This window comes from Condylura cristata, unplaced genomic scaffold (genome assembly GCF_000260355.1).
Source record: "Condylura cristata isolate star-nosed mole 26May11 unplaced genomic scaffold, ConCri1.0 scaffold00027, whole genome shotgun sequence".
NCBI lineage: Eukaryota > Metazoa > Chordata > Mammalia > Eulipotyphla > Talpidae > Condylura > Condylura cristata.
In genome coordinates, this window is record NW_004567128.1 from 9,376,131 (window position 1) to 9,403,746 (window position 27,616).

The window sequence follows — 27,616 nt, forward strand, 5'->3', positions numbered from 1 at the left end:
AAAAAAAAAAGATGAAATATTGCCATTTGCCACAACATGGATGGAATTAGGAAGGATGATGCTAAAGAAAATAAGTTTGAAGGAGAAACACCAGATGATTTCACTCATATGTGGAGGATAGAAAACCAAAGAAAAGCAAAGGAATGGACAAAAGTGACCCCAAACGAGCCCTAGAGATGTGACTGTAGAATTGAGGCTACCAGAGGGGGAAGTTGGGGTGAAGAGTATAGTGCTAGGAATCCCAATGGCCTACAAGGACCTTGGTGATGGATGTGATGCAGTGATACAGTGATAGACATAGGAAGAGGCGCAAATCTGTGCCCCTAGGTTATAGTGTTGTGAACCAACATTACATTACCTCATTTTTTTAAAAGATTTATTTATTTGTGCATACAGAACTGGGATACATGCCAGAGCACAGGGGCGGTGAGAGGATTCACCAGAGAAAGAATGGGGAGCAGAACAGGCAGATGGATGAAGTACACTGCTGAGGGGAGCAGCGGGCAGGTCAGGAGAGGTCTGCCGCGCCATGTGGCTTCACCAGAGACAGAGTGGGGAGTAGAACAGGCAGATCAACGAAGTACACGGCTGAGGGGAGCAGCAGGCGGGCCAGGAGAGGTCTGCCACACCATGTGGTCACCTCCGGGGCAGGTCTGAATCGAACTCATGCGGAAGCGGCTTTAGCTTCTCAGTGCTGTGCTTTAACCGCTGCGCCACCAGGGAGGGCCATGGTCCCCACTTCTTTACCCCCCCTCCCCATGCTTTCGGCATAGCCCACACGCCCCGTTGCTCTCCCGAAACCTGCTTTCTTCCTCAGTTTGCGGTGTGTGCTCCGTCTGTGAAGAGTCTGGCTGATTTTGAGGCACGGGGGTCTGCCAGATGATTAATTGTGCTCTTGCCTCATCTTTCCTGCTCAGCTAACACCTCAGGAGCCCAGGGACTGTATCTTTCTCACCTTTCCACAACTGTCAGGACCCTGGGCGGCTCAGGCTGTGCTGAGTGACTGACGAAGGGCCCCTCTGTAGTTGCGGTGCGTCCCTTTCGTGCGGACACTTGGTGATGTGCACAAGCTGAAGTCTGAAGGCCAGGTCTAAGGTCTCGGAATGGAGACGCAGGTCTCCCCTTTCCTCATGGCACGTGCTCAGTGAGCACTTGTCTTGTTCAGCAGTAGGCATGTAAATGCCAGTGAGCCAAAGGCCTGACCTTAACTGCGCCCTTATTATAGTGACCCAACAGGGCATGGGTGAGGGCCAGACTTTGCTGAGGAGAGCAGTGGTCATTGAGCCCTGGGGGGGTGCACACACGGCAGCCAGACCCACTGGGTTTGAGAAGAAAATTTTAGAATATATATATATATGTATATGTATGTATGTATGTATGTATAACATATATACACACACACACAATTATATGTAATTTTTTTAAAATAGAGTGGTTCTACCTTGTAGTGTCCATAGACCCTTGACTTGATCTGTGTAGCACACGTTGGGGGGGGGTCACTTCTACTGTTTTGTTTTCACTCAATCTATTAAAAACTATCTTGAGCTGTTTACCATCACCTGTAAGTTTAGTATTATCTGGCTGTTCCTTGCAAATAGGACAAGGGGCCTAACATGAATAAAAGCTGTCACTACCAGTGCCAACCCAGTGACTGGCACTCTGGGGTGTCATCCTGGTTAGCCAGATGACAGTGTGACAATGGTGGTCAGACCCGATGGGACCAGGCTAGGGGCAAACGCATTTTGGAATAGTTAAGAAGACTGTATGAATTGTGGGTTTGCAGCTGCTGTGTCGGCTGTATGAACCTAATTCCATGTGGATTATGTGTCATGAAGAAATAATTTAGATGTTTGAAAAGATGTTTATTTCATTTTCTTTTGAAATGTCTATTTCAGTGTTTGTTAAAACACTCCTACTATGTCAGTTTATTAACATAGCTCTGTGTAGATTGAGTTGACTCTACAGATGTGGGTTATCTATGCGGAAACAGACTCTATTGCCAGACGAGCCTCCCACGGGTTAGAGCGAGTGTACGAGTGAGTGTGAGCACTTCCCGACGGGCAGCCTCCATCCCCATGCCACGCTGCTCTCACGCATGGCTGGCTGACCCCACAGCCATGTCAGGAATGTGTGTTATTAGTCACCATGGCAATGGCCCAGCTGGGAGGGGACGATGGGTTATTAAAAATTCATCAGTCTCGAGTTAGAAATGAACTCGGGTCGCACATCATTCTGAGATCAGGAAGTCCTTTGCTGACAGAAAAAGGCAACATTTCAAAGTGTAACAGGCTCTAAGAATATATGCTTTATGGACACTACCTGAGCATATGGGGCTTCTTCCTGGGCTTGAAAGGGAGCAGCAAAAAAGTCTGGAATTTACTCTTTGCCAAGCATTTTGTTGTTGACTTGACCCTCACTCTGTAAGGTGGGGATCACCCTCATTGTGTGACAGGAAAGATGAAGTCAGCGCCAGAGCGCCACACACAGGCTCACGTGTCTGGGAAGGACAGGACAAGGTGCAGAGCTCGATCACGTGTTTGCCGGGGCATGGCCGCTCATTGCCAGAGGCAAAGAATACATCTGCATTTTTATCCAGACATCTCATAAATTCGAAGGTATAACACTTTCTTGACATGAAAGTGGCCAACGGTGGACTCTAGGCCCTGAGAGGGGAAGCAAATTGTTCACACTGAGGCCTGGACCTGGGCTCTTCACTCCCTCTCTGCAGTAGGTGGTGAAAAGCCAGCCCAGTCTGGCCGCGCCTGTTGACATTGTGTCATCCTGTGTCCTTTCTGAAGTGACAGCTGTGCAGTTTTGTATGAGCAAGAGGTCCTTCCCTGGAGCTTTGCCAACCACGGTGTTTCCCAGGGCGCTCTGCTGAGCAGCAGCTATCAATCTGGACACAATAAACGGGCAACTTTCTCTCTGTTCACAGGACCATTGCCAACTACTTGGTGTGGAGGATGGTTTATTCCAGAATCCCAAACCTTAGCAGGCGCTTTCAATATAGGTGGCTGGAATTCTCGCGGGTAAGTTTTAAAGAGATTTCATGGTTACATCCGTGGGTAATGTTACATCCTGGAACATCTGGAGATGAACCGAGCCAATAAAAATCGCCTTCAGGAATTGGGCAGAGGCAGTTTTGCAGCTGAAACCCTATGATTTTTCTGTTTTCTTTTTATTGTGTGTAACCCTTACATAGTGTACCGTACACTCAAGCCCTGTTTTTAAATACTTTTTGTGGCGTTAACAGTGGTCTACGTTGTTGTTTCCACAGTAGACTGCGCACGACCCCCCTCAGGCGCTGCCGCCCCCAGCGGCCCGCGCGCGGCCCACACCATAGCCCCTTGTGCTACCTCCTTCCTGTTCTCGTCTGCCTTCCCCATTCCACAGTCAGCTGTCCAGGGTTAGTTTTTTTTAGTTTGGCTTTGGGTTTTTCTATATTTCACACGTAAGTGACACTGTGCAGTATCTGTCTTTCTCCTGTCAGGCCCGACTTTGAGGGGGCCTTACAGGTAATTAGGACGTTGCGTGGGAACACCCTGTGACTTTTCCTGTCCTCCTTTATCAGCTGAATAACTAAAATGTCTGTTCAATGAAATGAAAGCTAATAAAATTTGTCATTCACTGAAATTCAAAGTGAAGGAAAATTAACTTATTTTAGTCAAAATATCTTTCAGGGGGTCTTTCAGTGTTTTTCAGGGGGTCACCATAACTCTACTTTCAACAATTCTTAGTGATGTATTTGTAACTATCCTTCATTTTCAGTATTCTTAATGTTCAACATGTACACCATAGATTTGTTAGATGGTAAAGTTTCATCTTTAATTGAGGGATAGAATTTTGTCTTCAACTTACCCTTGATATTCAATCTGTGCAAGCGTCCTAATTCTTTAAGCGAAAGAGGCCCACATTTAGTCTCCTTCTGAGACTGCACTCAAGCTGCAACTCCTTTTTCCTCCCCCATCTCCTGTCACTGCCTTTTATTTCTCTCCCTGTCTTGTTCCCTTCTTGTGCTACTCTGGTCTTTGTTTCAGAAGCTTTTGTCTGAGTGATGCTCTGATCATTAAAGATCAGATGGGATTTTGTGGCTTTTTTTTTTTTACATGTTAAAGATATTTTGACTAAAATAAGTTAATTTTCCTTCACTTTGAATTTCAGTGAATGACAAATTTTATTAGCTTTCATTTCATTGAACAGACATTTTAGTTATTAGATAAACTGGTAAGCACAGAAATTCTTAATGGCCATTACTCTTGAGGAGAATAACACAATTATTTCCAGAGACCTTTTGGCCTTTTAAATTAGAATATTGAACTTTATAGAGAACGACATAAAGCAGCTATTATATTGAGGTCATGTCAAAGGGCCAAGCTACAGAACAAGTGGAGTGTGTGTATTTGTCTGCTATGGATCCCATAAAGCATGGCGTCCTGCTCCCGCCCCCGCCCGGCCCCACTGCGCAGTGTGTGAAAATCCCAGGTTAGGTCTGAGGGGATGTTTCTTGAGCATAAAGTCTAAGTATAATACTGAATTGCTGAAGAGTGTTGTAGAATCTCTTTCTCTAGATGCTTTAAAAATAGATGGCATTCATTACCACCAAGAAGGGTTGTGTTTTGGAGGCGGGGAAGGCTAGAGGAGCTTAAGAGTTAATCCCAGTCACCCTGTGCCAACAACCTGGTCTAACGCTGAGCAAGGGACGCCACCCTCGTTGCCTGACTGCACTTTGCGTTTTCAGTGCTCCCCGCTCCTATCCTCCCAGGACAACTTAATATCTATTTCTTTGCTTTCATCACAAGAGCAAACCTTTGACTTTTGCTTTGGAAAGTACTTGTTTGTAAATGTTTTCTTGTAATGGTTTAAGTGGGACAGATGGGAGAAACGTTTACATCTGTTTCCCCCTTGGTGCCAGTGTGTCCTTTGCGCTGCCACTCAGTGTGCTCCCTGGGTTGTTCACGATGAGCTGTGCTTTCCTGGTCTGCCTCATTTCGAGCAAGGAAACCCTTGTTGGCCAGCGACTTTAACGACTCATTGGTTATTGAACCTGGTGGAGGTTTCATTTTCTTTAAGATTTTATTTATTTATGCGTACAGAAATGGGGTATAAGCCAGAGGTGCAGGGGTGGTGAGAAGATTCCCCAGAGACAGAGTGGGGAGCAGAACAGGCAGATCGACTGAAGTGCACTGCTGAGGGGAGCAGTGAGAGAGACAGGAGAGGTCTGCTGTGCCATGTGGGTCACCTCCGGGGCGGGGATCGAACTTGCACTGAAGCAGCCACAGCTTGGCTTAGCTTCGCAGTGCAGGGCTCCAACCCGCTGGGCCACCAGGGAGGGCCTCGTTTTTAATAAGTATTAAGTACAACCTGGATACCTGGGCTGCATTCTCTCATGTCCCTGCTGACTGCAGAAAAGTCACTGTGTTATCCCCATCCTTTGTTTAATGGGGAAAATTGTAAGGAAAAGAGAAAACACATTTATTTCCCACTGTCAACATATTTTCATTTAGTTTTAAATGTGTCCAGCAGCAATTTTTTCCTCATCTACTTTCACTTTTGGCTCTACACGTACAGGCTGAGGTGCTCACTGTTTTGTAGACTGTTTTCTTCAGTTTGAATTTTTTTTTTTGCCATGGGTATTGTCCAAGTGAAGCTCAATCTGGACGGGTTCTCGCCCACAGGTAATCCAAGGGACCACAACTCTGTTGCCTCAGTGGGACAAATGTGTGAACTTTATCGAAAGCGCCCTCCCTTATGTTGCTGGAAAAATGTTTGTGGATGTGCACTTCCAGGAAGATAAGAAAGTGATGGTAAGTGGTGCTCCCCAGCTGGAAAACGTGATGGTGTCAAATCACAGCTGACTGTCAGCCTGCCTGTCAGCCTTCTTGTGCTGCGAGCTGTGGACCCAGATAATAGGGTTGCTTCAGAGAGGGATGCTTGTAGTGCCACAGGAATTAAACATGCAGTCTCAAATGCTCCCAGATGTAGAATGAAGTTGTGAAAATTAGGAGCGAGAAAACAAGCATGAGCGCATGCCATCAAGAACTGGAAGTTCTCCTGGGCAGGTTAAATGTACAAAGTCAGTGTTAGGAAAAACGGGCTAGATGGTTTTATGATTAGATACTTGAACCATTGTCGTTACAAAAGGCAGACATGTTCTGGTCAGGTCTCTGTTTCAGAGATGAGGATGCCAGCAACCCAGAGACGAAGTCATTTACAATATATTTGATGACTATTAAATGACTTTGAAATAGAAATAAAATGTAGAATTTCCTCTCTTGTACTGTTTTTTTGAAAATGGATGACATTTATTTCAGAGGAACACTGTTTTTTTTTAGAAAAATAAATGTAAAAAAAATCCTTTCTTTTTTTAAAATACTCTTTTTAATTAATTAATTAATTAATTATTCAGCTAGAACTGTGGTATTGTCCAGAGGTGCAGGGGTGCTGAGAGGATTCGCCAGAGATAGAGCAGGGAGCAGAACAGGCAGATTGATGAAGTACACTGCTGAGGAGCAGTGTGTGAGACAGGAGAGGTCTGCTGCACCTTGTGGGTCAGCTCCGGGGCTGGGGATTGAACTTGCACTAAAGTGTCTGCGGCTAGCTTGTAGTGCTGTATTTTAACCCGTTTTGCCACCAGGGAGAGCCAAAAAAATCCTTTCATTTTGGGCAATTTTAAACATACCAAAGTGGAAAGAGCAGTGTAATGACCTTTGTTACACTCATGAAATGATTCTTGGCCATTTGTAATTGCTGCAGTGACAAGAGTGGCCCAGCCAGGTACACCACTAAAGAAAGCTGAGGTTTAGTTTCATGCATGTAGTCAACAATTTTTTACTGAATGCCTTTTACAGGCCAGGTACTGTTCTAGGCCCTCAGAGGACAGAAAAGAGCAGAATAGACAAAGATCCCTGACCTTCTTGAGCTGGCATTCTCATGGGAGAAAGCAATGACAAATCCATGTAAGCATGCATTAACAAGTGTGTCGGGGGAAACAGGAAAATGACATCAGGGAAAGTAGAATCTGAGGTGCTGGAAGGGCTGGGGTGTGTGTGGTGCATTGTAGGATCACATAGGATGGTCACGGAAAGCCTCCCTATGAAGAGTTGGCAAAGATTTGAAGGTGGAGAAAGAACTAGATATGGCAGATATTTTGGGGACAGAGTGGTCTAGGCAGAAGGAACAGCTACTAGTGCAAAAGCCCCAGGGAGCAATGTACTTGATGTGCTACAGGAGTCACAGGGAAGTTGGAGCAGTAACAGATAGTGACCACGTGTAAGACTCTGTAGGTCACTCTGAGGACACTGATTTTTACCCTGAGTGAAGAGGAGAGCTAATGAAGGTTTTTTAGCAGAGGCATCATGTGATGTACTAGTGTTGACTGGATCATCTGGGCTGCTGTGTTGACAAGAGACTGTAGGGTGTCAAGGATAGACTTTGGGAGACCAGTTGGATTATTGGAGGGACCAGGCCAACGATGATAGTGGCTTGGACCAAGTGATAGCAATGGAAGTTGTGAGAGGGGGTTGGGTTCTGAGTACATTGTGAAGGGTAGAAGCAACATGATTTGATGACACGTTGGATGAAGGATCAGAGAGTAAGGGCCTTGAGGACCAGAGAGTAAGGGTCTTGAATCTAGGGAGATGGATATACAGAGTTGCCGTTAACTGTGAGGGGGAATTCTGGGGGTGGGGCTAGAACCAGATTTGGTAGAATGCTCAGGAGTTTAGTTTTGACTGCGTTGAATTTGAGATGTTATCAGACTTCCAAGTGGAGAAGTCAAGGAGTAGCTCAAAACAGTCTGGAGTTCAGAACAGAGGTCAGGGCTAAAGACAGACACTTGGAAATTATCAGTACCTAAGACAAGGTAAGATTTCTAAGGGGAGTGAATGTAGGGCAGAGAATGGGGCATTGAGGGCAAGGCATTGGATTGGCAAAAGGAGGAGGAACTAGCTGAGATGGAGCGGCAGTGACCAGTTTTAGGTGGTAGAAAACCGAGAGGACGTCCTAGAGCCAAGTGAAGGAAGTAAATCAAGAGGAGGAAGTACCCACCTATGTCAATTGCTGCTGAGTTCGATGAGGAATGAGAATTGATTATTGGATTTTGCAATGGATTATTGGGTTAGCTGGACCACTGGTTAGCAGCATGTTTTCATCGGTGAGAACTGTTTTGGCGAAGTTGTGGGAATGAAGGTTGGATTGGGGGGAGAAGGGTTTGAGGGTGAATGGAAGCTGAGTTCCTAGAAACAGTTAGCAAAGACACATTTAAAAAATAGGCTTTTCTGGAAAGTGGAGTAGTGGAAAGAGGTGGAGCTGCAGTCAAAGAAGGTTCTTCCCAAGATGGGAGACCTAGCATGTTTATATCCCGTGGAAGCAGGGGAAATTGGTGGTGTGGGAGAGGAGAGGAATTGCTGGAATAACATCCTAGGGGTGACAAAAGGGGGGGGCTGTCTAGTGCACATGTGAGGAACTGGCGTTAGAGAAAGTCTAGATGATTCCTTTAGGGCCACACGGTGCCGAGGCTGGCAGGTGGGTAGGTCGCCATGGCGGTGAAGTTGGTGGGCCTTCTCTTTGAATTCTTTCCTTGTCTCGGTGAACTGGGCAGAAAGGTCACCAAATGGGAGGGGAGGCTGAGCAGCGGGTGTTGACAGGTGCAGGAGAGAAGAGAAGAAGGCACACACTGGTTGGTTTCCAGACGGCGGGGGTGGGGGTGGGGGTGGTGAGTAGCGTGCGGGGACTCTTACGGCTGTAGTGTCAGGTGAGCGCTGGAAGAGACTCTCCTAGTAGGCAGCCTGTTCTGCATGCTTCAGCTGCACTGGAGGGGGGCATGTTGTGATTTAGCCATTTGGATTGAGCCTGGTTCCTTTGGCTTGCATTTTCCTTTGCGATGTATTATATTTTACAAAGGGCGTGAAGCAACATATCTAGGCATGACCGTTGAATAATATTCCATTGTCGTGGATCAGACACAAGTCCGAGAGCAGCACGGATGAGGGGTGGTGGTGGTGACCATAAACACTGAATTTAAAGGCAAAGACATAACAAAATTCTGTTCACTGATGAACAGTCACGCGGGTGGTTTCCTGGGCTGCTGCATCACACTCAGCACTGCCTGGCATCATGCACCATGTGCTGAAGTTTGTTCTGGGATGTCATAGGTCTCAGTACACAGTGCCTGTAGTCATTTATTTTGGCGGTTTCTTGATATGTTGGAGAATTTTCTGCCAAGCCTAAGACTTTATATTTGAAAGTTGTCTTCTTGCGAGTAATTCCACTGAAGAATTAATGCCTTGTTTCCAATATTCAGTATTCCCAATGTGTATTTTCTTTCACTCTGCGGTCAGAGTAGATGGAGTAAGAATTTATCAGATATTCCCAGTGGTGATATTATAAGCTCTGGGAAGGACACTGAGGGATGATGGAGGTGTTTTTATTTTTTTTATAGCAGGGGATTTTTTTGGGGGGCAGTAGAATTTTAAATAATATGAAAGGTATGTGGATTAATTTGTTTTTCTCAGTTTTGGTGTGAAAATCTCTTTTTCATCTGTCAGGGTGTGACATTCTGAAATGAAGTTGACTTGGGCAGTTTCCCCTTTTGTTTGATATATGTGGAGGTGGAAGTAGTTTGATAGTCTCACAGACTCTCATGTATTTTACATAAAGTTATTTGCCTCCCCAGTGTTGAAGCTATTTACCTCAGGGAATACTTAAGCTGGAAACTTTTAAGAGAAATGTCTGGTTTTTCATAGCTTTGTTACAGGGCTCCCATCCAAGAACCACCTGGAACCACTGATTTACTTGAAAAACATCCCATATTATTAAGCTATAGTCCAAAGGAAAAGGAAAACAGAAAATCCCCAAGGAGACAAATTCCAGAGACTGAGAGGAAAGGCTGCCATTTTGTTTATGAAAAAAGTTGTTAAACAAATGAATACAGCCAGAAGGTTAAACTTCAGGTACTCCTCAATCTGCAGTGTGTACAGGTGGGCCTTGTCAGAATGCAGAATTTCGTTGCAAGGCCTTGACTTTGCTCATCTGTTTGTAACCACATCCCCCCAGTCCCACCCCCACCCCACCAGACCCAACCTTGGTGATTCCTGTGGGCAGGGCAGGCCTCAGGCTCAAAGCACTTCCCTGACTAAAACCTGTTGCATTTGTGCAGGTAATCACTTCAGGGATTCTGAGTGGTCTAAATGGACTGGGCTAAACCCTAAACCTCTCTCGCAGCCAAGAGAGGGAGGAAGGGAGGTGTTCCCCTGAAATATTTAGTTTTCCTTTGGAAACAGTACCTAGGTTCTTCCAAGGGACCTGCTTTCCTCAGCATCTGTTTCTGTAGCCTCCTAATGGGGCGTGGGGTGGGGAGACCCAGCTGCTTCTGGTTGGCATCCTGAGTTCAGAGACTGACTGAGACAGCAGTGCCGCGAAGGTTTTCTTTGCAGAGGAGAAAGCACCACCTCCCCACACCTGCTCGCGTAGAGGCTTCCTTTTCACCAGGAAACCACTCAGCTCCTTATGCCTCCTCTGTGCAAGTGTGTGCAGGACACAGGTCCACACAGACACACTCATACTCCTTGCACGCAACTATGTGCTTACAAATGTCCTTAGAGATGGAAAGAATGCGTGGGAAAAGGAGAGCTCTTCACTTGAAAGCCACCTAAAGGGGATCATATGGAACATTCTCCTGCCTTTCACGTAGTGAGCCAGGGCCTTCATCCCCTGTGGGACTGCCCGCGCCTTACTCTAGAGACCTGCAGAAGTAGGTGGGCAGCGGGTGCCCTCGGCACCGAAAGTAGCACTAGCCGGTAGAATGTGAGTATGGACCGCCTATGCCACTGGACACTTAGAGGTAGCCTCATTTCAGAGGTACACGGAAGCAGGTGACGTTAAAATGAACGTTAATTTTCACCCTGCATTTAATGAAGCTTAACCATTTAATGAATTTTAACCCTATCTAAAGAGCTTAACTATCTGTGGTTAAACTGTATCTGAAGATATTTCTGTTGCTAAAGATGATTATCTCCATAAGGAATTCATAGAAGTTATTCACTGAGGATTTATATGCTTTATGTCACACTGTCTTTGAAGTCACATGTCTGTTTTACCCTACTAACTCGTCTGCAGCCACATTTCAACTGTTCGGTGGCAGGTGTGGCTGCCACCTTGGCCAGCGTCTGTTTAAAGAAAGGAAGGGGGACGCTTCCAGTTCAGGATGGCCGTCCTGAGGGCCGTCCCTGAGGACTGCGGGCTCCTCAGTCCCTGGCCAGGCACAGGAGGAAAAGCCGGCTGGGTGTTGGCAACAGCCAGGGCCAGTCAGGAAGGAGCAGTGCTGTCTGGGTCTGGTGTCTGGGGTACTGTGGTGTGGGTAGGAGGGAATGGGCCCTCCAGGATTCAGCTCAGGCTGCTTTCCTGCAGAATGCCTGCCCGGGCCGCCTAGGGCTCTGGGGTTTTGTTTGTTTGCTTTCTTTTTTTTGAGAGAGAGAAGTCAGAAATGGATTTTTTTATGTAAAATCTCCCACATTTTAAATCATGGCCAGTGCTTTGGAGGCCAAACTAAATATTTCCTGAGGATACCTTTATGCCTTTTACAAAAGCTTTCTCTCCCTCCCCCATCTTAAGAACCAAAACCAAAACCAGAAACAAACAAACAAACAAAAAAACTGGAACCTTGTCTGTCAGAGAATTTCTTTAATTTTAAATCTTGTTCAGGAGAAGATGTTGTGTAGTTGAAAAATACGGTATATCGGCCCTCCCTGGTGGCACAGCGGGTTAAAGCACAGCACTGAGAATCTAAAGCCACTTCCACATGAGTTCGATTCCCGCCTGCCCTGGAGGTGACCACATGGCGTGGCAGACCTCTCCTGACCCGCCCGCTGCTCCCCTCAGCAGTGTACTTCGTCCATCTGCCTGTTCTATTCCCCATTCTGTCTCTGGTGAAGCCTCTCACCGCCCCTGAGCTCTGGTCTGTACCCCAGTTCTGTATGCACAAATAAATAAATAAAATCTTTAAAAAAAAATACGGTATATCGGCGAACCGTTTAGCAGGCTGCTTTTGTGCAGTTATACACAGGCAGTGGAAGTGGAGCCCCTCAGGGGATGCCTGATGTAGCCTCGGTATGTGCAGAGGTGATGCACTCAGCTCACTGTGACCACGACCAGCCCAGGGCTGTATGTTCCTGACCCGGATGAGGGTGAGGGCATGCTTGTCGAAAGGGGGGACCTCTCAAGTTATCACTTGCTATTTTTCACTTCCATTGACTTTTCATCATTCCTGATACTTTGTGTCTGACTGAGTAAATGCCCCAAATCCATACCCATGTGAAGGTGACGGCCAGGGTATGTTTGTAAAATCTGGCAGTGTGGTAAGAAAGCTGCCTTTTACTGAGGTTTCACCAGGTACCTGACACTCTTCCAGGTGCTTTCAGTGCGTTCACTCAGTCTTTGTAGAAAAGTCTGCTAATTGCTCATTTTCCAGATGTGGAAACAGACGCACTGAATGGCGTTCCCCAACGTCGTGAGCCTAGCAGCGGTGGTGTGGGTGTGAGTTGAGCGCAGGTAGTCCAATGTCAAGCGTCCTCTGCTCGCTGGCTTTTCTGGAAAAAAAACCAAAAAACAACACTTGAATCTTCACTAATTTTGTGACAAGCTTGAGGAAGCCAGTTTTAATGAAGCACTTTCTCAGGGGCTTGTCCTATTACTAATTCACCCTTATCAGGAAGTTCCTTGTTCTAATATTAAGATCATATAAAAATAAAAGCCACTCATTTCCTATTTGTTAGCATTTTGGGGCTAGGGCATAGCTGGAATAGATTTTGCTTCTAGTATTTCAATATTTTCATGGCATACTGTGAAAGCGTCATCAGCTTTATAGCCAACTAGTTGACATTGCATTTTTGTGTTCATATAGTTCTCAGAAGTGGGGAACAGCAGGAAACCAGTTGATTATCAGAGATTTTGTCTAAGCCCAACCTTCTGGGTATTTCTTTGGTGTGGTCCACACACCCATCTGAATTTACAGTGATTCTGAGGCGTGATCCTGGATGTTTGGAATGGTGACCTGTAGGGGCAGTTGGGAAATGGCCCCCCACTTCTCTCGGTTCTTCTGAGGCTGGTTGAGCAATCAAATTAGCATCAGACCGATTAGTGTGAGGAAAGGACAAAGTTAATAATTACACCTGTGTGGAGAGTCTACATGGATGGAAATGCGACAGTAAGTGGGTCAATGCCTGGCCTTTATCAGGCGAGAAGGGGCCGCAGGAGAATGGGGCTCATGGCCGGAGACCCAGGTTCTCTGTACCCAGGTGTTTGCTCTGCCATGGAGAGATTTTCCTGACCGAAAGTTTATTTTTGGAGATAACCCTAAATCTGGGGAATACCCCCAATTTTCTCTTGAGCCTGCAGGCTCTTGCTTGATCTTAGCTTGAAATGATTCACATGTTGAAGTGGCAGGTAGTGGCAAGGCCTGGTGCTTCAGACCCAAGTATATAAGATTCCTCATCAAAGATGACTTTTAAAAGTGCTGACCATTCTTTAGTTACTGAGACAGAAATGTGAAGAGATAGGACAGAGAACAATTTTCTATTAAGTGTTGACTCGAAAAAAGAAAAAAAGAAACCCGCTGTATCGGTGGTTTCCATAAAATTCAGTGGTGTTGGAGTTCCCACTTCGACATTTTGGCTGAGCTAAGTTCTCCCGATTAAACTCTTGTCGTTCGGTTTTGTTATAGACACCGTGTTCTCAAACCTTTTATATATCTCAGTGCTGACACCAGGGATTTTTTTTTCCAGTTTCCTTGAATTTTCTGTATTGTGTTGACAGGGTGGACCCTGTTAAAGAAGAACTTATTCTGATGCTTGTTGAAATGGTAAGGAAGATTTTATTTGGGACTGCTGCAAAAGGTGTCGAGCCTCTCACAGTAGGGGAGAGAGTGGGCTGCGTCTGAACACAGAAAGGACAGCTGGGGATTCATGGTCAGCTGAACAGGGGCAGGGGCAGGGTGGGCTCGTGGATGGAAAACTATTAAGAGAAGACACCACAGCGATCAGATACCAAGGATAGGAGAGGAAGAGTTGGATCAGTTAGGGGGGTGCTCAGAAATCAAGGGTGGGGTGTTCTCTCTAAAGTGACCTAAGCAGAATTCTTGCCAAGACTGGGCTAGGCAGGCCCAGCAAAGACTCGATGGGCCAAGGTCAAGGCTGAGGAAGAAATTTTGAAGAGATTAGGGGAGGCCAGAGAATCCCTCCCAGTCTCTGGATGCTTTTCAGGCTGGTCAAATAATCAAGTTAACACCAGACAGATCAGTAGTAGTAGAAGAAAAAAAAACAACAACAGTGTAACAGTGTAATTTCCTACATAGGGGGAGCACAGGTACAATTGAGGGCTCTGAGGAAGGAAAGGTAAAATGAGGGTATAGACTGTGAGCTGAGGAACGGGCCAGGGGCCTGGGCTTCAAGGAAACAGGACGACTCACACGAGGAATTGCAGCAGATGGTGTATAATGAGTTGTTTGCCCTCTGTATGGAGAGGTTATTGAGACAGCAAGGTTATCCTTGGCGATAAGTCGCATTCTGGGGAAGACCCTCCATTTCATTCTTCGAGGTAGCTTCCGGTGCATCTCCAGGGCCTTCACTGACCTCAGCTTGAAATAATCCATGTACCACAGTGGTCCCTCTTGGGGAGGCCTATTCTGAAACTTTCAAACTGATTAAAGTTTGGTCAACAAAGTCTTTGCCAACCCTCAATTCAAGGCTAAAGTCGTGGATCTCTTGTTAAACATTAAAACACTCTGTATAAAGAAAGTTAAGTTAGCTACAGGGCCTTCCTGGTGGTGGCCTAGGGCATAAGGCTCAGCGCTACCACCGTAACCATGATGGCCTGAGTTCCATCAGAGACAGAGAGCGGAGCAGAGTGGGGAGCACAGACTCGATTTTTCTGCGCCTTTCATCGAGGCTTGCTTTGGCCCCCACCTGCTCTGCTCCCCACTCTGTCTCTGGTGAATCCTCTCAGCCCCCACACCTCTGGCCTGCTCCCCAGTTCTTATATGCATAAAAACATAAATAAATAAAATCTTAAAAAAAAAGAGAGTTACAGAGAACAACTATTTTTTTCTTATTACACTTCACCGTTAGACTTTACTAAGTAAGGAATTAAAACTTCATCTACTTGTGCTTTTTTTTTCCATCACGGTAACAACATTGCTTATGTCCTCAAGCCATGCCACAGATGACTTTCCCATGCGCCGAGCTGCTCTGTGTGAGCAATTCTGGGGATATTTCTTACCCCAAGAGCAGATTTCCCCTCCCACCCCATACTGTTGCAGCTGGTGCCAAGGACTTAAGTACCCACATGGGTCCAATTCAGTGTGGGAGCTTGAACTTGCAACCTCCATCCACTAGGAGATCACCTCATTAGTGAGCCAAGATAATTGAATTGATGTACTACCATTCATATTCAAGTTCCCTAATTCCCCCGCTCACCGTTTCTCTCCGTGGCTGAGTAAATGAGATGTAACTGTGCTGGTGGCAGAAGTCAGATGAAAGTCAACTGCATTACCGTGACGCCCTTGGGCTGAGGCTTCTTCGTCCCTCGGGGCGCTGCTACTCCCGAGCGCTGCTTTCCGCGTGGCCATTGCACAGCGTGGCCATGGACACAGGTCATGCCAGCGCAGGCCCTTCTCCCTGCCTGCCGAGTGTCCCTGTTTTTCTCTGTCTCCTCAGTGGTGTTAGCTGAGATCTCAAAGGCCTCTTTGGGTCTTTGCCGAAGACCTGGCTGAATGAAGGCACACCAAAATGATTTGGGTTTTGAAGGGTGTTTGAAATACAGTTATAAACTATTGACCTTAGAAATTACATCGACTTTCCTGCAGAGTTGCATTAGCATCTCATAGACCGACTATGCTTACCAGTCGGGTGCCGGAGTTCGGCTCTTTGCTCCTGTCTTTCTGTTTGTACGTGGTGCGCCAGTTTGTGTTGTCACAGCGATGCTACATAACAGTCGCGAAGCCTCAGTGGCCTTTCCACAGAAGCAGTGATTGCTGATGCATCTGGATTCGCCGGTGGTCCCCTGGGCAGGCCTGCGTATTTTGGCTGAGTTTCTCGAAAGTCTGGGGGTTGGCAGGTCTAGGTTGGCTTCCCAGAGCTGATGGCAATGACTGGGCTCTGATCCAGGAGTTTTACTTTCTTCACCCGACTAGCCTGGGCATGTCCCCAAAGAGATGGCAGAGGTGCAAGTGAGCAAGAGGAAACTCGAGGCCTCCTAGGCCCAGGCATAGCTGGCACAATGTCATGTCTGCATTCTGTTGGCCAAAGCAAACCTCAAGGCCAAGCTAGATGGAAGGAGCAGAAAAATTGAGTCTGCATGTTCGGAGGCAGAACTGTAGAGTCCAGCAAAGGGCACGGGGAAAGGAAGGAAGGGAGGATGCGGATGGATGCCACCCCGGCATGACGCCCAGGCAGGGCACCAACACCACCTACCTCCTTGGTCTGGGCTGCGGGTTGAATGGGGTCATCTCCAGAGAAGGCTGAACACAGGCCCCGTGCATGTTAGCAGCTGTAGGGGCGGAAATAAGGCCTGTCCCCGCCCCCTTGAGTTCATCTCAGTGGAGCAATCAAAGGAACAACAGATTCATAGAAGAGAGTCAGTTTGACCGCAAGCATATATGTAGCTGTAGATTTGAAAGTAACGAAATGTGGATCCCGAAGTAAGGAGGAGGGTAGGGGCCTGGGACTCAAGGTCACAAGCTGTGTCATTAGATATTTGCCCCGGCACACAGGGTAAAAATCAGTTTCTGGGTCATATTCCTAATCTTCATCCTTTCAGGTGATCAAGAGGGTGGCAAAAGTTTCTCCTGAGCCTACGGGGCTTCAGTTGACCTTAGCACCGATTGCGCCTTAGCCGACAATAATTCACATGTCAAAATGACACATTTTAGGAAGGCCCAGTGCCGACATTGTGGAAGGTCTGTCCTTAGCCACTGTCGTGCCTGTGTGCTGCGCATGCGTGGATGAGGAAGAGAGCTTCTCACCTGCCGAGGCCTGGCGGGCTGTGGTGACTGTCCTGCCTCGACATCTTCTCTTTCTAGTTTCTTCTAGGGAGGGAGGGAGGGAGGTGCTTGGGGCTGGGGCTTGCCATTATTCTGCCCCCAGCCTTGCCTGGTGAGGTAGCTTTTGCTGGGATAAAGATTCTTTGAATGGCATTTAGTGCCCTGACCATGTTCCAGAACTTGCCCTACCATTTAATGTTAAATCTGGCTCCCAGGAGAGTTTCATTACCTACTCAAGGAGCAATGTAGAATTTCTCTAACAGATCCAGATCTCCCAACAATCTAGGGCCAGATCCTGTTACAACAATGTCACCAGACCCCAACCTTGACAGCTCTTTTTTTTTTTTTAAGATTTATTTATTTATTATTTATGGGGTACAGGCCAGAGGTGCAGGGGCAGTGAGAGACTTCACCAGAGAATAGAGTGGGGAGCAGAACAGACCAACTGACGAAGTCCACTGCTGAGGGGAGCTGCGGGCAGGTCAGGAGAGGTCTGCCGCACCATGTGGTCACCTCCGGGGTGGGAATCGAACTCCTGCGGAAGTGGCTTTAGCTTCTCAGTGCTGTGCTTTAACCCGCTGCCCCACCTCGGAGGGCTCTTGACAGCTCTTTGAAAGCAATATTTGGTAAAAGATGCCCTGCAAAAGGTGCGATTCAGATAGCGAAGTCTTTTTGAAAGAAGGAAGTGTGGACAGTACACGTGCCTTTGACTTCAGGGGGCTGCCGGGAAAAGGACCATTGAATCCCTTCTGGTTTATTGTCTGTGGCTCTGGGAACGTGGGACATGCTGGCCTTTGCTGTCTTGTTTGACAGACTTGTCATGCCCATCCCATCAGACCTGTGGACTGGGAAGACCTGGGACTGAGATTTATTCACTGAAAGGAAGCAGTTTTGCTCTCCAGCAGGGCTGAAGTGGGGAAGTGATCAGGGGGAGTTACTTGCTGGGGGCGAATGGGGTGGGGGGGGGTGATGTACCCAGCTAAAAGCCGGGACCTTATGAGACCAGTTGGCATGGAAATATCGACTCGGATCCACTCCCTTTTGGAGCGGGAAAGTGGGCAGGAAAAGACAAGTTATAATATGACAACATAGTGGACCTGTTCATACTCAGTGCATATGAGTTTCACCTTATTACCTCCACCCTGGTCTTAGCTTTTTGATGAAGAACCTGCTAACCCCACCCCCCGAATAACATGCTCATAGCATGATGGGGCCTGAATAAGTTATGGCCGTTTTCTCTGTCACCATGTTTAATACTTATGCGAGTTTGGAAATCCTGACAAACTTGTATGATTTATTTTCTTTGCTCACTTGGCCTCAGCTTTGTGTAGCTGCCTTTGTTCTTATCACATTCCCCCTCTCAATAAGGGTCTCTTTCCTTCATATTTTAATTCCATTATGGGTTTACAGGGCCCCCAACACAGACTCATTAAAAAAAAGTTACAGTATGAATAATGAATCAGCACATATTTGAAATTTATTAGTGCGGTGATTTATTTTATACCTGTATGTCTAGTAAAGTGACAGTTGCCAGATAGAAAAGTCTGAAGAACTACGGCCAGGTTGCAGCTTTTCTCTTCAGGGATAGCCTCAGACATTGTTGATAGTTTCCATTTACCATGTTCACTAACCAGGTGGTGCAGGTGGGTACAAATTCAGGGGTCCTTCCCTGCTCTTAGCCAGTGGGGAGACTGGAGACTTTTTGGGTCTATGTTTTACTTAGAGATCACTTATAGTTTCTAAATATAGTAAAGAAGCAAATCTACCTAATCGTATGTTTTTACTAAATGTTTTTTATTAAAAACACATGAATTGGAGATGAATGCTCTGGTCAACCTTAGACAAGTTTTTCCTTTTCTTCCTCCTTCTGCAGAACTCTGTCAGTCTACAGTTATCTCCACCACATATAAATAGGCATAATAGAGATTTTGCATGTGTAGATGTACATCTATGGATGTCCAGCTTCGTGTTTGAGGCGTATTTTTAAAAAAGATTTATTTATTTGTGCATACAGAACTGGGGTACAGGCCAGAGGTGCAGGGGCGGTGAGAGGATTCACCAGAGACAGAGTGGGAATTAGAACAGGCAGACTGACGAAGTACACGGCTGAAGGGAGCAGCGGGCGGGTCAGGAGAGGTCTGCCGCGCCATGTGGGTCATCTCCGGGGCAGGCGGGGATTGATCTCATGCAGAAGTGGCTTTAGCTTCTCAGTGCAGTGCTTTAACCCGCTGCACCACCAGGGAGGGCCTGAGGCATATCTTTTTAAAAAAGACTTATATATTCATACAGAACTGGGGTACAGGCCAGAGATGCGGAGGGTGAGAGGATTCACTGGAGACAGAGTGGGGAGCAGAACAGGCAGATCAATAAAGTAGACTGCTGAGGGGAGCAGAGGACGGGCCAGGAGAGGTCTGCTGCACCATGTGGATCTCCTCCGGGGCAGGTAGGGATCGAACTCATGCGGAAGTGGCTTAGGCTTCTTAGTGCAGTGCTTTAACCCGCTGCGCCACCAGGGAGGTCCGTGAGGCATATTTTTTTTAAGCGCGAACAAAACCAATCAGTTTTTCCAGCAACAAATAGGTTGATTCAGAAGAGAGGACAGATTGGCGCGTGCCTTCCTAGTGAGATCTGCGTGCCTACCCTTGAATCCCAAGCTAACCACCTTGTTTAGAAATTCTGGAGCACTCCACTGCTCAGTTGTAATGGAAGGGAAATAGCATACTTTCCTAGGCCGTTGTGAGGCCTGCTGAATCCTGTTGTTTGGTGACGTTAACACGTAGGGGATCTCTTCTTTCTAGTGGGCTGACCTCACTTAAATAGGCTTTCCTGAATATTTCCTGAAGATCTGAGGTTTGCAACACCACCAACCTCAGAATAGATGGGGCTAACTTACCGAGTCCTTTCGTTTTTAGTGAAGTCTATACTTGGGGCAATTGGTGGGATAATTGTCGTACAATAGCATATGAGGTAGATATTTCATTCTTTTACACTTGTTTCCTAGAAACCCAACAGAATTTTTGAAAGGCATACATCAACTTTATTTATTGCGCATCTGCTGCATGTTATGTGAGATATGAAATTGTACTTGAGAAATCATATGTGAGATATAAAATGCTGAAAGTAGCAGCGTGAAGTGTGGCCATAAAGAAACAACTTTAAATTTGCAGAACACTGTAAGGAGGGAAAAGTTACTTTTTCCCTCCACCCTTTTAGTCTGTTGACTTTGACCCCTCTGTAATAACAAGAGATTTAAAGGAGAAAAACTAACAAAAGTTTAATGACATGCATACCTCCCGGTGAGTGGGGGAGCCCCAGGAAATCAGTAACTCTCCATAGTGACCCAAATATCCAAAGGCCCAATCTCACCTCCCATTAAAGACAAAGGAAAGACCCAGCAGAACATATCAACTAAGGGTCAGATTGTGTCAGATCTGGACCACTGCCTTCTCCACTCCTCAGAGTTTCTAGGGATTTCGCCACCTTCCTTTCCCCTGCAGGTCTCCTAACGAAGCTCTTCTGAGCTTTTCCTATTTCCCCTTGTTTCTTAAAAAACCACCAGCCTAAAAAATAATCCGTTAGCCAAAGAGGCATACTTTGGCGTGGCAGATTCTAATCCCCTTTAACATTGTTTAGTTTGCTTACATATCCATGAGCTCACTGAACATAGCAGTATTGGCGCACGTCCCTGCAAATGCACTAATGGAACCACCTTGACCCATCCATGCAGAACGTGGAGTTCCCGTGTCCATCTGGCAGGAGAATGGGTAAGGAGAGGTGAAAAGAGAAACGCATAAAACAGTTTGTGATTTACAAAGATAGGAGGGTGTCACTTAAAAAATGCCTTGGTGGGATGGCCCCAGGGGCGTGCGTGTGACGTGTGACTCCTTAGAGTCTGACGTAGGGTGGTCGGGCAAAATCGTGGGCTCAAATCAATGAAAAGGAGAAGCTGCCTTCCTAGAACACCAGTTGAAGGAAGGAACTAATACCTGCCTGTAGACTGGTAAGTTAATGGCATTTTCACAGGGTGGATCTGTGATATCTGAAGTAAGTAGATGTGTAACCGAATTCTATTTTGCCCTGGGGACCCTTCTCCCGAAGGTGGCCAGTGTCGCCACACGTGGCCGACTGAAAATTTTGTATATTATATTTTGATTTTTGACTCTACATATTTTCTATGGATAGCTTTTCCTTACGACTTTTGCTTTAAGGAATTTCTATTAATGTTATATGCTGGCTGGTTGGGGCATTAGGTCAAGATTTGGTGAAGCACCACTATTTCTTCTTTTAAAAATATAGCAGAGTTTTGCTGCTGCAGGGAACATGACTTGACTGAAGGCGATATTATTATGTGATGCTGTGGAGTCGTCTAGAGATAAAAATCAGAAGTGTTTGGTGATTTATCTTCCAAGTTCCAGCATGCTAACGTCATTATTTCTCTTATTTGCATTGATCTACCAGCCAATGATATTAATCACCTTTAAATATGCCCCTTGTTCTTGAAGTCTACCGGGGTAGTTTGGAGCCATTCCACAGAAAAATAGTATACAATAAATCGGTAGAGTCTGCAAAAAAAGGAAAAAATTGAGAGCCTGAGATGGGGCGTAGCATGTGGCGTGGTGGTGCGTGAGAAGACCAGGGCAGAGGGCGACTGAGACTCTCAAGGAAGCAGAGAGGGATATGATTACGTGGCTTTTGCCAGCTGTCAGAAGGCCCCAAAGGCGCTGTGCTATCCAAGCATGGATTCAGGGAAGACAGATGTGCTAGGGGAAGGGGAGAGGAGAGAGAAGGCGAGGAAGAAGGAAGCTGATTGTGAGTCAACTGCTTGTCTTTCGGTATGGCGACACGCTGAAGTCTTTTTGCCTCTTCTTGTTAATATTTGGAATGCCCACAGCGAGCTTTGGAAACCTGTGTAAAATGCTCACAATGTGAAGGAACTCAGTAGCCATTCCAACACCCACGAATGACCAGGAGCGGTCCCACGAAACCCCAGTGCTCGGAGAGAAGCATCTGGCGGCGCGCAGGGCTGTTGTAGTTGCTCTGTTGTGGTGCCCCTGATTTACAGACGAGGGCAGTTGCCACCTCACCCAGGCGCTGGTGGCAGCCATGCTCTGCCCAGCCCTCCCAGCCCTCTTCCCCTCCCCTCCGGTCGCCACCGGTTTCTCAGAGTGTAAGAGCTGTCTTTGTTGTGTTTTGTTAGGTTGTTTGCTGTTTTTTTTTTTCTTTTTTATCGTTGATGGAACCATCCAGTTTCTGATTCATTTTGCTGACCATGGTCCCTCGTGTTCCCTCCTGTTGCGCAAGGCAAGACCACATTTTTCTTAGTAGCGAGTAGTATACTCCACGGTGTGTGTATGCCACGGCCTCCTGACCGGTTCCTCCTGACCGGCATTTAGGGTGTTGCCGGAACCTGGCTCATGTGAATATGAATTCAAGGGTGCACGTATCGTTTCAAATTAGTTTTTCATGTTCCACAGGGAGATTCCTAGGAGTGGAAATGCGGGTCGACCTATTTTCAACTTTGAAAGGCCTCTCCATACTGTCTCCCATGAACACTCAGCCTCATTTTAATAATAACAACACACTTCTTTTGGGGCAAAGTGACCTTAGGATTCACCATGGAAGTCCAAAAATTCTCAGACACATCTATGCCAAAGATATCTTAGTTTTGAAGAATGCTTTTCTGGTTTTATTTGACTAGTTTTGGAACTCCTTACTCCAAATGTTTTCCTTAAATATACTCAGCTTTTTGAGTATTTTCGTCATCGTTGTATGCCGGCTCGGGACGGGGAGGAAACTCCCATCGCCCTCTCTGTCCTCGTTGGTAAATGTCATTGTCTCACTGCTGTATTCGTACTGCTGGAATGCACCTCACTGTGTGTGAGGAAAGCAAATTTTGGGGGCCCTCCCTGGTGGCTCAGTGGGCAAGGACGCAGCACTGCAAGCCAGCAGCAGCTGCCAGTTCGAGCCCCGGCCCCGGAGCTGACCCGCATGGCCCGGCAGACCTCTCCTCACCCTCCTGCTGCTCCCCTCAGCAGCGTACTTCGTCAGTCGGCCTGTTCTGCTCCCCACTCTGTCTCTGGTGAAGCCTCTCGCTGCCCCTGCACCTCTGGCTTGTACCCGTTCTGTATGCATAAATAAATATATCTTTAAAAAAAAGCAAATTTTGAAGAGAAAAGTCCTTTTCTCAGAAGATCTTGCTCCCATTTTACAGAGAAAAGACGTGTCCGTCACTAGGACCTTCCACCTCCCAGCATCTGATTACAGATTCTTTGCATTGTATCCTCCTTGATAATCCTGTCTTGGGTCAAAGGTGAATGCGCCCATATGTTTTCTGGATCCCATCCCCTTTGCCCTGGACCATTCATGCCCTTTTCTCCCTCTTCCGTATTTCCACCCACCTCCTCTTCCCTGTATCCTGCCTGTACTTTTCATTAAAAAAAAAAAAAATTTAAGAGCAGCTTTAGGTTCACAGCAGTCTCCTTCATTATCTAGCTCGCTCCCCAGAATGGTGCCTTTTTATTTTTTTTTAACTGAAGTTCAACCTCCGCTGAAATAGCCTAATCACCCAAAGTCTGTAACGTACCATGGGATTCACTCTTGTGTTATACATACCATGAGTTTGGACAAAAGTCTAGTGACCAACATCTGTCACTGTAATATACAGACTGTTGTCACTGTCTCAAAACCCTCTGCGCTCTCTGTTCATCTCTTCTTCAGCAACCACTGAACTTTTTATTGCTCCATGCTTTTCCTTTTCCAGAATGTCATCTGCTTGGAACCTCGCAGTTGCCCTGTTAGACTGGTTGCTTTCACTTAGCCACACACACTTAAGGTTCCTCCATGTCTTTTCATGGTTTAATCACTCACCGGTTTTAGCTCTGAATGAAATCCCGGGCCCATGGGACCATGGTTTATCCAGTCACCTACTGAAGGGCATCTTGCTGGCTTCCCGGGTCTGGCACTTATGAGTAATGTTGCTGTAAATATCCACATGCAGGTTTCTGTGTGGACCTATTTCTGACTCCTTTGGGCAAATACAGAGGAGCACGATTGCTCGGTTGTGTGGTAAGGGTGTTTTTAGTTGTGTGAAAAAATTGCCAAACTGCCTTCTGCAGCGAGTGTGTGGCATCTGCACTCTCCCTGCTGTTCCGCTTCCTCGCCAGCAGGTGGTGGTGTCGGCGCTGTGGATTCTGGCCGGTCTGCTCCGCATTGGATTGCGTTTCCTGGGCGACAGAAGACGGGCAACACCTTTCCCCAACCCTTACTTGTCATCCTTTTGACTTCATTGATGAGGTGTCTCATAAGGTCTTGGGCCCAGTTTTGAATCAAATTGTTTTCTTCTTATATTTTATTTCTTTATTTGGATCGATTTTACATCAGGTGTTTTCTTGTTGTTGACTTTGCACTGACACATGAACACAGTCAAGTTTCCACGTGATGCCCAACTCCAACGCCAACCCCAATGTGCCCAACGTGCACATTGGTCCATCCCAAACCCTCAGGCTCCTGGCCTTCATTAACCCGATATCTACTTGTATCCTAACTTGGCGCTCTCTTCCCTGGACAAGCTCTGCGACTGAGTAGGACAGACCCGATGTCTCCACTTCCCATGACTCTTCCTGGGGCCTGGCTCATGTCACCAGACCACCCTTGCTTTCCACATTTCCGCTGTTAGGAAATGCAGCAGGAGCTACCTTGTTGCCTGCACCGGCAGCCTGGAAATTGACTGGGTTTCCCCTACCCCTTTCTTCACCTCCCTACATAAAATTAATCACCCAGTTCCATTGATTTGTTCACTGAACCACAACACAATCTACCTCCTTCTTCCCATCCCTCTGGCTGCTCCCGAGTTTGGGGAGACGAGCCATTCTCTGTTCATGTGAAGGTGATTGGTGGACTAGTGAGCGTTGCCGCAGTGGGGGGCTCATAAAGACTTAAGGGTGCTCGTGACCCTTTTGGCACAGGCCAGAGGTCTCGTCTCTGGGAATTTCCAGGATTTTGGGTTTGAAACCATGACTTCTGCGTTGCTCTTGGTTCCCTTCTACTTCCTGGCATTTTTCTCTGACTTCTGAGCGATACCTCAGTTACTGAAGTTCTGAGCTCACAGCTCAGTTAGCTCTGAGATGGACTCCTGCCTCTAACCCTGCCAAGCTGCAAGAGATCATGGTCTCTCTTGGCAATTTGCTTACTTATAAAGTAAAGGCTTTCTCCAGATGGGTAGATCCCTACCCTGCCGCACATTCCAGTCATCTGGGGAGATTGTAAAGCCCCCATTTGCCCAGGCCTCAGACCAGTGACATTGTTACCCTAGGTCCAGACTTCAGGATTCTTTAAACTCTCCCCAGGATTGTGTGCAGGCAAGGTTGAAACACAGTGACTCAAGAGTGTAAAGGATCTTTGCTTTCCTGTCATTCCCTACTTTTTCATGTCTCAATCCTGAGTTGAGATTTGTCTTCTTTTAATGTTTTCATGAAGTTGGGAAGAAATAGCTGTGAAGTTCCCCCCACCCCCTTCCATCTGCTGTTTGTTCTTATTTACATACGATGGAACCCAGCCCACTGATTTACAGCTCTGGTTCCCTTACAACTGTTATTGAACTGAAAACATAGCTGAAAACTTATTAAACAGAAAAAAATTATTTTGAGCTCCGTGCTGGCACTTCATTATAGAACCAAGGAAACATCTAAACTTCATTCCTTCTAGAGTTAATGCTAAAAATGGATTTACAACCCTATAATCTCAAATGGAAATTTTTAGTTTTACTGCCAAAGTCAGTATGTGTTCTTTGTTGAGTGTCCCATTAAGAAAACCGGAGCATCTGTACAGGAGGATGGATTTCTGAGGGCCTTCCACCCACAAACAGGCAGAGTCTCCCCAGATGGCGCAGTATGTGGCATTGAAGTTACGTGATAGCATCTCCCCCCCCCCCCCCCCCGCCGTCTCTGCTGACCCACAATACTAGAAGAAAAGCCAGGCTAAGAGCGCTGTGTCACTGCTACAGCATTGGGGAGCAGGTTTCTCGGAAGACTCCCCTTCGAAGTGCCCTCTTAGATCTGCAATAGCATGAGACTTTCCCGAGCCGCAAGGAAGTAGAGGGAAGAGTAGGAAGATGACAGAGAACAGCCAAGCATCTGGCTTAACTGCTGGCCCACAGTGTGGGAAGCAGTGGGATCCTGACCTAAGTCTGATTTGTACTGGGCAAGTGTCCAGCGAGGGGCTTCTCTCCCTGCCTGTGCTCTGCTTAGATTTTTTGCTTTTCTTCAGCTCTGCCCATCTGAAACACACTGCCCGTGCCTGTGCTTAGCTCTCAAACCCTTATTAAACTGCTGAAATTGGCTGCTACCTTGATAAGAAGGCGCTAACTTTGTGGCTAGAGACAGGTGCGCCATTAGTCATAACGTCAGGGAAATTGCTTATCCCAGAAGTCTTACAACTGTGCCACCCAGTTGTTTTCATGGAAGGAAATGGCTAGTTATCTTCTAGCGGTGGGCAAAAGGCCTTTTCTTGGGAAAAGGTGCCAGTCCATGCAGTTGAGCTGCAAAGAAACTCCTCACCATGTTTCACAGCGAACTGTTTCTCATGCAAGCCCGTTTGGGTGCAGAAAAGCTCACCTGAAGTTTCTCAGGTTTGACCTCCCCTCCCTGGGTATTCTCTTACAGATGGAGGAACTGATCGAGGGTGTTCGCTGGGCCTTTATCGACATGCTGGAGAAAGAAAATGAATGGATGGATGCAAGGACAAAAAATAAAGCCAAAGAAAAGGTAAGGCTCCTTTCGAGGGGAAGACACAACTTGGTTTAGTGGGTTTCCAGTCGACATTGACTAGTTGTAGCTGAGTTTTGTACAGATGGAGCTGTTGATTCCACAAGACCCCAGATTTCAGTGTCTGTCTTGAGGTGAATATATAGCCTTCATCCCCAAGGGGTAATTGAAAATAAGATCTGACTCTTTCCTTTGCTAAGTACATTTTCAGCACCTTGCAACTCAGACTTTCCTTCTCCTCTAATTGCTGTCTGTGAGAGTCACGTGGCTTAATGCCCAGCAAATGTTGCCATCGGCCATCATTGGCCATGGCAGAATGCAGAGCAGTGGGGAGCCGCGGGGAGCAGCTGGCAGAAGAGCCCTCAAGGTGCCAAAAAGCGAAACCCATATTGGCCCTGTGTCCTTCTGTTCCGTGCGTGACGTCTGCAAATGTCCTCAGCCAAATCCTTTCCCGCTACCAAGATGTCTACCTCCTTGCCCATTATCTTGCCAAGTCAGCCAAACAGCACGCTGCCAAGCTGCAGACCACTGGGTAGGACACAGCATTTCCCAGGAGAAGCGGACGCTCGCTAGGCCCAGGGAGCTGGCCTGGTGCTGTGTGACCAGATGAGGGAGCAGGGAGCAAAGTACTGGTAGCCATGCTGTTTTAGGGCTGGAGTGGGCGCCATGGTGAACTGTGGCATTCTGAGGGCGTTGGCGCTCCAGCCATAGGGAGCACGTGCTGTGTTCTGAGGGGAGGCTGCTGTTTGGCTGGGACCCTCTGAAATTTGGAGCATTTCTTCTTTCCAGAGGTTTTAGGGCAGCTTTCCCCACCACAGCAGTC

General features: G+C 46.8%; 1 protein-coding gene across 2 annotated transcripts in view; it reads left to right on the top strand.

Moving 5' to 3' along the window:
* Positions 1 to 27,616, top strand: part of PHEX (phosphate regulating endopeptidase homolog, X-linked) — a 162,415-nt gene that overhangs the window by 50,423 nt on the left and 84,376 nt on the right. For both annotated transcript variants that reach the window (XM_004689912.2, XM_012730278.1), the window contains exons 10-12: positions 2,936 to 3,029; positions 5,676 to 5,804; positions 26,692 to 26,793. In XM_004689912.2, the coding sequence (XP_004689969.1) occupies positions 2,936 to 3,029; positions 5,676 to 5,804; positions 26,692 to 26,793 (325 nt within the window). The remainder of the gene's footprint in view (positions 1 to 2,935; positions 3,030 to 5,675; positions 5,805 to 26,691; positions 26,794 to 27,616) is intronic.